The sequence below is a fragment of the Hirundo rustica genome, chromosome 2 (assembly GCF_015227805.2).
Source record: "Hirundo rustica isolate bHirRus1 chromosome 2, bHirRus1.pri.v3, whole genome shotgun sequence".
Classification (NCBI taxonomy): Eukaryota; Metazoa; Chordata; class Aves; order Passeriformes; family Hirundinidae; genus Hirundo; species Hirundo rustica.
Genome location: NC_053451.1, coordinates 29,124,594 through 29,137,347, shown reverse-complemented (window position 1 = coordinate 29,137,347; position 12,754 = coordinate 29,124,594). Strand labels below are relative to the sequence as shown.

Below are 12,754 nucleotides of genomic sequence, written 5' to 3'. Positions count from 1 at the left end.
CCTTCTCATGAATCACTCTGACATCTTTCATCATCCAGAAGGGATTTCACAGAAGAGTTCTATGAATCAGAGGTTGCCAATAGCCAGTAAACTTAACAACTCTTCTCAAGAAACAGAGGCATTATCACAAGGATCATCTTCAGCATCAAATATGACTTCACTTCAACACAAATGTCTGCAAACTATGACCACTCTCCCCTGAAATTCTCCCTTCAATGGCAATCTTCTCATTTTCACAGAAAGACCCTTTGCAACCAGTCCAAGCTTTCTCACAAAACAGGTACAACATGGAACAAGTAAACTTGCACAGTCATCACCATTAATAAATTCTCAAAGCTGTCAGTTCAACCAGATACATGGTTAATTCCACATATTGACTGTCCCGGTTTTTTGGTGCCTACAGTGAACAACAAAGCTATCTCTCAGCAACAGAAGCCCTGATAGCGCAGAGTTCCCCTTCACAAAGAATGGGAGTTGCAGTATCACTACTGCTGCTGCCTCAGGAGAAAGCAAAAGGTGGTGTGTTGCTTTCACTGTGCTCGTTTACAAGGAGCAGGCTGGACTGGCAGTGATGTGGTGTGGTGCTTTTATGAGACTGTCCCTGCAGCTGATGGCTGACCTTGGAAACAGTCGTGTGCCCCTAGAGCAACAAACATCCGAAACATCGTCACAATGACATTCCAGAATGTACCAGAATGACAATGCAGATGCCATACAAACTGCAACACTACAAGGCATGAGAATGGCACATACCAGAAATGCGTTATGATGTGCTCTTGTTAATTTGGCAGTGTCCATTAGGAATGCAAATCCATGCCAGAACCGGACAAAATCTGTCTCTATCACTAAACAGACTGACAGCTCGGGCTGAGGAACCATGCCAAGATAAAATCTACATTCTTCTCAGTTCATGTGACTATTTGCTTTCATAAAATAACATATTTGCTCTTTCACTGACCCCTGTGAATGCCTGTTTGCAGGGATGTAACTGAAACATAACACCCATTTTTTCCTGAGGCAGAAAAAGGAACTAGATTGAGTTTCCTCTCTCTGAGGTGTGCCGCCTCTAAGGCACATGGCTGGAGCAAAGTGCAGTGAAAACGAGTGGTAAAACTAGGCTGAAACAATGTTACCTTGGACTGGAGATGAAGAAAAAAAAAGGGATCCCAGATCCTAGTTCTCAGGCAAAACCTACCTTTACTAAAATAGATTTTACTCATTTTTCTTTTATTTCATTTCAAACTAAGTTATCTGGGCTTCCATAGCTAAATTATGCTGTGGCTTCATCACCCTTGCTTTAGGCTCTGAGCACCTTAGGCAGAGAACAGGCTTCAAGGAGCATGTGGGATTCTGTGCTTGACTTGCTACAAAGCACAGCACTCAGAAAGGGGCCAGTACCAGTAACAGCAGTGTTCTCTTCTACTCCAGGGCACAACTCATCAATAAAATATGTAAGTGATTTCTGTGTCTGGCAACACTTTCCCCATTATCCCAGCCCACTATTTACTGAAAGAATTTGAAGAAAGTACAGTGTTATACAATAGGAATGTAGGACCACCTTATGGAGAGACACCGTGGGTCCCACCAGTGACAGGAGACGATGACAAATTCCTGCTCAGGAATCTACATTCTGGAACAGGAACTTCAACCTCTTTCTCCTCTCATTCATTACATTTTAGTCCACAGCAAGTTGCACAGTTGCTGAATTCCAACCCAAGTAGGCTGTATTTTACTGTTGGGTGGTAATTCCCAAGTATTTCAGGTGTGGTTCCCTAGCAAAACCATCAAGTGCTGTTGAAACAGCACTTTTCTTCAACACAGAAGTAGGCTATGAGGTTCTTTCTCCTCTCCTGTGGCCATACTGGTGCTTCCTGTGTGTTTCTGTAACTGTTAGTGTATTAACACAAGAGAAAATAGCACTTTTTTTTCCTTTTTGCTTGTTTATGCCATGTTGCCCATTCACAACATGTCAGGGAGGGCTCCAATGTATAACAGGTTTGGCAACATAAGCAGCACGAATATGTTGCTAGGACCAGGGGAAGATAAGGAACAGAAACTCGGTGGGAATTACACATTAACTTTTCTCACTGCATCTCATGTCCTTTGGCTGAAAAGTTTCCTATTTTAGAATGGTGAAATTACGTCTGGAGGAAAGGAATGTTCCATAGTAAAGCTGCTCAGCATACACAGGTCTAATTTTCTCTTCTTTCCAGAGACAGCTAGTGCAGTCTAAATGACAGCAAATTATCTTCCTGTGTTCTTTTAACTATTCTCAATTGAGTCCTTAGTTTCATCTTACAATTATTTCTTTCTGCTCATTTGCTCTTTCCACGCTATGCAAATTTCCACAGTATTCCACATGATTCTTTCACCATATTCTGGCAGTAGGATCTTAACTGCCCTCCTTCTTCACATTTAGTCACAGCCATCTCCGCCTCTGTCTAATCCACATTAGGAGCTCTAAATTAGCAAAAGAGGAGACACTGTAGTGTCCTATTTAGTAAAATTCAGTCACCAGAGTGGATCCCTTCAGAGAAGTGCACACTGCTAGTTTACATCCCACATACAGTAACATTTCAGTAGAAGTACTGCAGTGTGCAGCGATTCTACAAAAGTGAAGGAAGTGTTCTAGCAAAAAGTAAATAATTTAGACCAAGCTGGGCTCTATTACTGAACTAAATCAGCTGCAGAAAGTTTTACCAATGCTGATGAAACCTCACAAATTTAAAGTGTTTGCCCCAAGGAGAACTCTGAATAAAAAGATGAGAAAGCTTCTAGCCTTCACTTTCTTTTTTTTTTTTTTTTTTCTTTTTTTCCAAGATGAAAAGCAAAACATGATATATGTGAATTTAAAAGTCTGTAAGAGGGTATAAAACCCCTCATATCATCTTGATAAATGCTTGCTATTTTTCTGTTCCTCTCCTGGCAGGAGAAGGAGGTGCTGCTTTGTAATTTTAAATACTTAGGAACTTTAGGTGTGCAGACAGCCCTGAAAACACTTCACATCTTGAATGTGACTCCCCACAATCAGAAAAGAGAAATCCATTAGTTCTGCACAACATAACAAGTGTCTCTGACTCAATCGCTGTACATTTATGCTTTTCAGGCATCCTTCAGACAACTAAGGAATTAGGAGCATCAGTAGAAGCTCTTTTATGTGTAATATCAGTCCTTCTGCGACCACATCTCAGCCGTGGAATGCAGAGAAAAGCCACTGCAGGTAGAAGACAGTCATGCCAAAAAAATCCACCATACAGTGACTACACATATAACTTCTAACCATTGTCCTGTAAGAACTGGAATAAGCTGGAAGGAAACAGAGATTGCCAGTTCCCAAGAAATGTATGACCATTTAGCTCTGGCAGGTCAAACTTAAATAGTTTTCCCAAAGTTACACACACATTTTGAATATCCAGGCATAGGTGTTCTACTTTCCTTGGGGTTTTGCTTTCTCCTGCCTAACATTGACCAGAAACATCAACCAGAGCTCATGACCGCCCCATGATCTCTAGATAAAATGCAGTGATGCAATTTGCCTAGTCACAAAAGTGACTATGCAGAACCTGGGGGACAAAAGGAGAGGCAGACAAGACTGGAAAAGGTGGTTCAATAACACTTTGTCCCCAGTACTTGCTCAAGTTCTCATAAATTGCTTCAGGATGAGGTTATGGGGAAGAATAGACTTAGCGATTACGGTCAGATTAATCGTGCCGTGGTGTGCACGTCACAAGCCCTTGGGAATAAAGCAGGCTTCTCTGCATACCAAGCTGATAACTGAGCTTACTGTAGGTACTAAGTTAATTAGTAGCAGTCTGGGCAGAAGGTTGAGTAGATAGTGAGATGAAACAGGGGAAAGGTGAAATGCTTCTTAGAGGCTGACAACGAGATACGGGAAGAAACAAAGAAAGTTTATTTTATTTTATTTTTAAAAAAAAAAAAAAAAAAAAAAAAGGAAATTCACAGTCCTAACTAAAGAAATATACTGTTATATGAAGGTTCCCACAGTATGACAGAACAACAGAGAATAGAAATCTTTCTGTAAAAAAGAAAAAAAAATCTCTACTTCGCATGAAAGGGAGACAGTTTAGCACGGGAGGATTAATGTCCTTGTTTACTCTCCCAGGCTTCAACACCTTGTTTAACAAACCCCGCAGAGTGATATCTCTCAGGCCTTACCCAAGCCCCACTGCATTTTCTGTGCCTTTTAATCACCAAAAACTTCTTGATGCAGCTGTGTGATCCATTTTTTATTATGGATCCCAGTGACAGTCTGAACCAGACTAGGGAGAACTAAAACAGCAAAGAAACAAAAATTTCAGAGGTCCTTCAGAAATGCTAAAAGGCCTCATGTAGAAGCACTTTTCTGCTAGAAAATGTATTGCAAATGTTAGTTCATAAAAATTCATCCTGCTTTGTATCCTTAGACTCACAAAGCAGTATGTAGCACATTCATGAACATCTTCAACTAATGCATTCACAGCTGCATCATAAAATATTGTTGTTTTATGCGTGCTTGTAAATGAATAAAAATAATTCCTAAAGATTCAGCACAGTCATCCACAAATTGCATGGATAAAATCTACAGGAGTCACTGAACTCTGAACTTTAACAGAAATAAAGTGATGCAATCAATACAAGCAACAACCAATTCAACACAGACCTCCCATTTCTAGCCTCTTTCATCCCAATACTTCATAACTATGTCCAAGACTATTAAAAAAAATGGTGCACCAACCAAACCTGCTGCACAGAATTTCAGCAAAGCCAATATCTTCCTATCTATCCACAAATCAAATACAGGTTCTCCGATCACAGAAGTATTTCTCCAGCAAATAATGAAGATTTTTTTCACCTTTCTGACTTTCTATTAACTTAGCAAAAAGATCTAGCCCCAAAGCAGTGCCCACTCCCCACAGGAAAATGTGCAGATAAGCAAAACACCTCAGCTCCCTCCACACAGCTGAAGTACCTCCTGTAGGAACTTCCAAGGGGGATTCAACAATGGTCAGATTGTTGAGGCCTTTGGGCAGTAGACAGTGAACATACCAGAGCTGGGAGTTGTCTAAAGTCATCAGGCTGAGCTGGTAATCCATGATATATCTAACAGGCTTTGCTGAGTTAAAAAATGGGTCTTAGATTCTTTCTACACCTTTCTGTGGGGCTTACTCTATCAAAGCAGGAAGATTTCCTTCTATTCCAATGGTTTGGGCCAAGCCAATCAAATGACAGCTACCACAGTCCTGGAAATTCTTTCCCCTCTTCCTCCATTCTTCTCCACCACTCTGGCTGTGCATTCCTATTGCTTCCCTTTAATGGGGAAATAATGGTTAGATGATACTTTAGGGACGAGATTAAGCCCACTAAATTCACTTTGGAAAAATGTAAATACTTTCCCACTGAGAGAGCTGGGCTGATTCAGCAAGAGATCACCTGAGCACTGAGTCACTGCAAGGAAGATACGAGGAAATGGAGAACAGGCTGGAGGATAATTTTAATACCCTCCTCAAACTGGCAGGATGTAAATCTTCTCTCTCTGAGGAATGGTTCTAACAACCACAAGCTGCACTGGTTAGAAAGTAGTTGCTGTTTGTACTGACACATGCAGATTCTACCACGGCAGGTGCTGAGTGTCTACTCACAGTTTTCCAATAGCGGTGGGAAGTTACAGAGAGGAGGGAGAGCGTTTTCACGAGGGTACATGGTGACGTGACCAGTCACAATGCCTGTGTAAAGAGGCTGTCAAACAGTTTTCTCAAATCTTCCTTAGCAGTTAAGGTGTTCTCAACACCAGGCAGCCCCAAAATGGAAATCATATTTTCCATCTAAATAATAGCCTTGCAAAATGACATGCTACACACCAGAATCCTGACTTTCTCCCCTTCATGTGGGTGTTAAGTCTGCCATCTTCAAAAGAATTCTCTTGAAAGCAAAGAATGGATAACAATCAAAGCTAAAGGTCCTTTATCTGTCAGCAGCCAGAAAGGCAATTAAAATGAGAAAATATTCAGAACACAGAAACATTGACAAGTCTAGGCTGGAAGGGCGGATGATCTGGTCCAACCTCTTACTGAGAGCTAGGCCCTGGACACAGCTGTGTCTTGAATATTTCCAGCCAAGAGGATTCCTCCATTTCTCTAGGCAAGTAATAGCATTTTGCTGTTTTCACATTAAAGACTGTTTTTCTTATATCTAGAGGCACTTAGCCTTTTTTCTGTTGCCTCTTATCCTGTCACCATGTACCCTCGTGAAAACTCTCTCCCACTCTGTAACTACCTACTGCTATTGGAAAACTGTGAGTAGACACTCACCACCTGCCCGAGCCTTCTCTCCTCTCAGCTGTACAAATCCAGCCCCTTAAGCTGTCAACATTCTCCAACCCTCAAGGCATTCACCAGACCATATCCAATTTTTCAGACCATATCCAAACTGTGAGGACCAAAACTGTACACAGCGTTTCATGTGTGTCCTAACAAGTGCTGCTCAGAATAATCCCATCCTTTGATCTGTCCACTACCCTCTTACAGATGCAGCCCAGGACACAGCTTGCCTTCATTGCTTCAAGGGCACACTGCTGACTCCTGCTGAGTTTCCCTTTCATCAGGTCCACCAAGCTTATTTCAGGAGAGCTGCATCCCAGTTAGTCTGGCCCCAGCCAGACTGCTGCTTGGGATTATTCCATCCCTGCAGGACTTTTCATTTATCTTTGTTGAACCTCATGCAATTCTTGTTGGCCCAAACTTCCAAACTAAGTACTATTATTAAACATTTAGCACTAGGGCATCTTCCTGTTACAGACCACCATGAGCTGCACCCTGCTCCTAGAGGTAATTCATCCTATAGTATTCAAGAACTTATAGTGAGGTAAGCACTGATGAGTTCTTCTACAGGCATTTAAGAGAAATCTCTGAATCAGCAGCCCTTACCCTTATGGAAAATTTCAATTTCCCAGGCATCACCTGAGAATAACAAATTGCTTAGATGAGCACATCTAGGAAATTCCTGAAGTTTGTAGGAGATAACTTCTTGTCACAGATACTCGGTGAGACAACTAAGAAAGATGCCCTCCTGGACTTGCTGTTTGTGAATAGAGAAGGAATCGTGGGAGTGCTGGTGAGGCCTCACCTGGAGTGCTGGCAGCAACTCTGGGCCCCACCATTTCAGAGGGATGGAAGAGTCTTTGAATATCTGCAGAGGAGGGAAATAAAGCTGGTGAAGGGGCTGGTGTGTCCTGGGAGGAGAGTTGAGTGCTCTGGGAAAAAAGGAAGCTGTGAGGTGACCCCCTTGCTCTCTCCAGCTCCCTGAGGAGGGGAAGGGGAGGGGGAGATTCTGATCCCTTCTCCCGGGGATCCAGTGATAGGACAAGAGGGGACGGTTCAAAGCTGTGTCAGGGGACATCAGGAAACATTTTTTTTTTTACTTAGAGGGTGGTCAAACACTGGAACAGGCTTCCTAGAGAGGTGGCCAATACCCCAAGTCTGTCAGTGTTTAAGAGGAATTTGGACAATACCCTTAACAACATGCTTTAGTTTCTGGTCAGCCCTGAAGCAGCTGGGGAGCTGGAGAAGGTGTAGGTCCCTTCCAACTGAAATTATTCTATTCTGTTCTATTCTATTCTATTCTATTCTATTCTATTCTATTCTATTCTATTCCATTCCATTCTAGTTTTCAGACACAGACTAAAGGTTCAGATAACAGAAGTAATTCAGTACCTTGCTTATCATGACCTCTCATTCCATTCCCAGATAGATCAGGGAGTGAAAATTTTTTAACTCAGCCCTCTGTGAAATAATAACCTCTTTTCCCCCTATTTCCCTTTTGTTTGTAAAATCAAAGAGGTCATAAAACAACATTTGACAAACAGCACTTGATCAGGACAAATGTATGAATTTACAATTTACAGAAGTCATAAACAGATTTATGTGCGGGCCACGTGACGTGGGTTGGGCAGGCAGTTGTTCCTGCTTTGTGAGGCAGAGATCAAGATTCCTTTGCTACGTGGGGAAAAACCCAGAATTTTCAGGGCAGTTTGTCTCATTGAAGTGAAGCAGACCAAAGAGATACGACGCAGGTAAGCACTCCCCCACTGCTCACTCCGCCCTCTTTCCTAATGAGTTTCCTGCTTTTGTGGGACAGACCGAGAAGAGCAGCAAAAGAGTAGAAGGTGTGTGATCGTCTAGAAACTGCTTTGGATTCAGAACCTGGAAAACAGATACTCTACTTTCCCACGTAAAACTTGTACAATGAGATCTTCCCATCTGTTGGTATCTTCCCATATTCACTAGCTTCTGACTTTTATTTTCTAAAGGAATCTTCATAGTTTCCTAACCAAAAAACTCAAAAGGAGGAAGGGAGAGTTTTAACTGGTATTCTATCCTCGGGTCAGAACAGGAAGCACCAGTGCACATTTTTCCTTGTGATGAAGAGAGAAGTTAAAACATGATTGCTTGTACCTACCGAATCCTCTTTCTGGTAAGTAGATGCTAAAAAATGTGTTTCTTTTGCTTATATACATTTAACTATTTTTGCTGTAATAAGGGGAAAGCACACAATATAACATGGAGCTATATAAAACTGTTTATTTGTTTGGAGATGTATATTCATAAAAAAATATGCCCATTGTTTCATGCTTTTTTTTCCTTCAAAGAGGTCTTCACCAAAACAGTGGGATAGATGTAGGTTAGTATAACACTTGCAAGACAGCTCCTTAATTTTGTTATTCTTGAATGCCATAGATTCCTGGTCTTCATTCTGTATTGACTGCACACAGTGTCAACTGCTGTCTCTTTCACAGAAATGGGGTTTGGAATGGGGGACAGGAAAGGCTCTCGTGTCTGAGAACAGAGCAGGGGAAAAAAAGCACATCAACAGAGAAAGAACTGAGAATACAGGAAAAAGCTGAAATAAGCGCCTGCATTTTACAAAAACACACATACCTTAGCTACATCCAGAACCTAAAGTTACATTACTGCTACATTGAAGTAAGATGCTCTGTTTACCAGGGCAGATAGGCCTATTAAATAGTGCTGCTTTTCTTCCGGGATTTGAATGAGTATTTGAATGTTGATTATGCAAGGCACAAATGTCCTAGAATTAACCCTTAAAGTTATTCTGTGTCTTGCTTTCGCAGTAGCCTCAGTCTGCCTCCCTGTTAAGCCAGACCTTTTTAGGTATGTCTGGCAACGAGTGCTGATGGTCTATTTATGTGTTTTATGTTTTGCAACTGCGTCCAAGTATTCCAGCTATTCAATATGCACACACATAGGAAATTCTAATATGTTTACATTGGTGTGCACAGATTTCCCGGGCTTATGATGTACGTGCATGCACTCGAATGTGTATGCTCTTACTTTGGTCACAATACTTAGAAATGTGTTTATATGCTCATGTTTCACGTTGAAAAAACTGTTCCACCTTCCACAGATGTCTGTCCCTGCAAGTGCCCATCTGTTTTCAAGCGCCTGCTACCACCATCCCTTCTGCCATGTGGTTAGAGACACGCTGGAAGAACATCCGCCAAACCTTGCTGCTTCTGTTCACCGCTGCTCTTCTCATCGGGGTCACCATGCTGGCCATCTCCTCTAACATCAACCCAGTAGGCTATTTCTTCCTCGGGGTAGGGGGAGTGTGCCTGGTCGGCTATTTGCTGAGTGTGTTTGTCGAGTGTTACCTGAGGAATCAACACCGGCATGACGCAAATGAAATGCCTCCAAACAGGCAAAGCCAAGCAGGGTAAGCAGCAACCTGGTTACTCCTCTTTAACTCTCTCACCTCACTCGTGGCCATTATAAACACTCTTTTGCTGCACTTCCCCTGGGGCACCAAATGCAGACTTTGTTCCCAAAGACAAAAGTTCTTCTCAGAACTTTTTCCCTCTTTATTGACGTGGAAGTTGCAAATGTCAATGCCACGCATATCCTGTACCATTTATAATATGTATTTTCTTCCCCCTGGGAACTGATCCACTAAAACGTGCCAATGTTAAACCGATCCAGGCCCATTTTATTTTTCTTTGAGTAATCGAGGCTTGCCAAACAATGAGTCAGACAAGGAAAAAGAAAAAACGTTGAAGCAATACCAAATCTTATTTGGGTTTAGCTCTATAAACCTTATCTCTAGAGCAACTGTTTCTTGGCAAACTTTAAGAGAAACCTGGAACTGGGTGTGTTTCCAACTCTTAAAATTCCTATTTGACACTAATAAAACCCCTGATTTTTACAGACTCTCAATGCTACCACCTCTTTTTGGCTTCATGTTCATCTGCAGGTTCTCAGCATCACCTAATTTAACCCCAGTTTTCTTACTGTCACTGAAGAGGTTAACTTTATTTGTAGCCTTGCTTCACTGCATAATCCAAATAATCATTATCCACGTGCATAAACGACTTGATGTTCCCAAATACAATGTTTATCTTTAGAAAGACTATATAAAAAAAAGAAGTCTCTATTGGGCCCTGCTAGTTTGGGCACACACTTGAAGAAAACTAGTATCCTTTTATTTAAAACTAAGACCTGAAAAAGGAAATGCCTCCAAAGTAACATTTTTTCTTTGCAGATATTCCTTTTAAACATGGAATTATTAGTCCTTGTTTAAGCTAAATAAAAGTAATTAATTTTCTTCTCTTCTTAAAAATGGATGGGCATAGAGCTAATATATTAAAAAAATAGGTCCTGTTTTATTCCATGAGATAACTAATAGTTAGCAATCCTTAGTGATCAATTTTAACTGTAGGAGGACACCAGGTTAAGCCTAGGACACTGAAGTTAACAGTGTGGGTAGCTTCACTAACTCTGGGGAGTGTAGGAAAATGCTGTTTTCTATACCAGTAAGAAAGACGTGCAGTTAGCTGGAGAGGTGAGCTGATCCAGGGGCAGAATATCCTACATGGCAGTACCACGGGAGATACCCTGTCTCAGTTCCATTTGTTGATCGTGGCACGGTCCCTACAGTCCACGATCTGTACTATAAACATAAACTACGCAGTAAAATAACGCAGATGTGGCATTGCTCTCTGGCACAGGGTGAACGCTGCCTACGAAGCACCTACCTATGAGGAGGTGATGACCATGTCAGCTCCAGCAATATGGACAATTACATCCAACCCAGGCTCCGTGCCCTCGCCGCTGAGCGAGCCTCCCCCGTACAACGTCGTTATTGAATCCTCTGCCCAACGAGAGATGATGGCAGAGGCTCTCCGGGGGCCAGCGCCACCAGACACAACACACACCTCACAGACAGACACGGGCTCCAGGATGCGGCTGCAGCTGGTGCTGCCCCCAAGACTGCAGCGGTTTGTTTCGGACATCCATGAGGAGAAAAACGTCGAAGAAAGGTTTGAACCACTGGAGCCACTCACTCCGCCACCTGCTTATGAGACTGCCATCAGTGATGAGGTCTTTCAAGATGCTCACCAGCCCTCTGCATTAGGACTGATTTCGCCTTTCATGAATACAGAAACAAACCCTCACCCCACTACAGGATGCTCCTAAGAGGGATGGTAAAACGGCTGATAATGTTTTCCCTAAAAGTTTGTCTCACCATTCTTTGAACCAGAATTGAACTACAGGCACAGCTTCTGCTGTTACTAGAAGCTTTTTGCACAAAATATAAATCAATGCAATACCACACTGCTTTGTCTTGGCAGATACATAAAAGTACTGTGAGGAAAGAGGTGTTATGTATGTCAACATTCTCCAACTAGAGATACACCTGTATGGGAGAGGAGAAGTAAATCCTGAGAGGAAATAAGGTTGCCAAAAGACCTCTGAAGAAGGACGGTAGGATGCAGCTGGAAAAATCTGCCTGGGAAAGGGGAGGAATAGAAACAACACTAAGCACATTCTGCCTGTGCATTGCAAACACCAATATCGCTGAGTGCTGTGTGGTCATCAACCTTGAAATCCCTACAGAGAGAACAAGCCTGTGCTCCCCATGTTGCTGTTTTGCAGCAACACAAATTTATGGTCTGAGCTGTTTGTTACCATCCCTCTGCCACACCTGCTCCACATTCTCAACTGTGCTACATAGGAGTGTGACTGAGGGGAGAGTGTCTGACTGCATCTGGAAGCTGCTCCCACCTGATACCTGAACTTAGGGTTGAAAAGCTGATAGTATGCATCAAATGACTTCTGCTGTTCACAAAGTTCTCATCCCACACAGCCAGTGGTGGACAAGAGGGAGATAAGTTTTCCCCCTGCAAGAGAGGCCAGCGATGGGATACATACACATGTAAGCATCCTCTGCTTGGACTTCATGGCTCTACCACAGGGCGTATGTCTGCTGTTTTACAGATGTGTTCTTAATAGGTGGCCTGAGACACTTCATTGTCATCATGCACAGAAAGGCCAAAGCTCCTCCAGCTCTCTGGGCTCTGGTAAGGTCCAATTTGCCTGCCAAGGCAAAGGAGCACCTGAGGACAACAGTCCCAAGACACATTTGGCCTTCATCATGATGGTTCTAGGCTGTAGGCTGGTTCTAGCTCTCACTGATCAGTGACGCTGCGCCTTTTTAAATGGATAAGCTAAACTGATTGGCTCTGCAGTGCCAAAGTGGTCTGCAGTATGCAAAGAGATGCATTTGCATCTGGTGAATGTCCAAATTAAAAAATAAAAATGGTGGTCTGAGTCTCCGGTGAAGGAGAGCAGCAATCGTCAGTCTTGCTCATGACTGTGTCTTTAATTCATATGAGGAACTATCAAACCATAGGCTAGAAGCAAATAAATTATTTCTTATTGTTTGATTCTTTATAGTTCAAAGA

The 12,754-nt window shown here is 42.4% G+C and overlaps 1 protein-coding gene across 1 annotated transcript; it reads left to right on the top strand.

Moving 5' to 3' along the window:
* The first annotated feature begins 8,383 nt into the window (after positions 1–8,383).
* Positions 8,384–12,502, top strand: TMEM139 (transmembrane protein 139). The gene is made up of 3 exons (XM_040056327.2): positions 8,384–8,469; positions 9,421–9,729; positions 11,018–12,502. The coding sequence occupies exons 2-3, from the start codon at positions 9,482–9,484 to the stop codon at positions 11,484–11,486; spliced, it is 717 nt and encodes a 238-aa protein (XP_039912261.1). The 5' UTR covers positions 8,384–8,469; positions 9,421–9,481; the 3' UTR covers positions 11,487–12,502.
* The last annotated feature ends 252 nt before the right edge of the window (positions 12,503–12,754 follow it).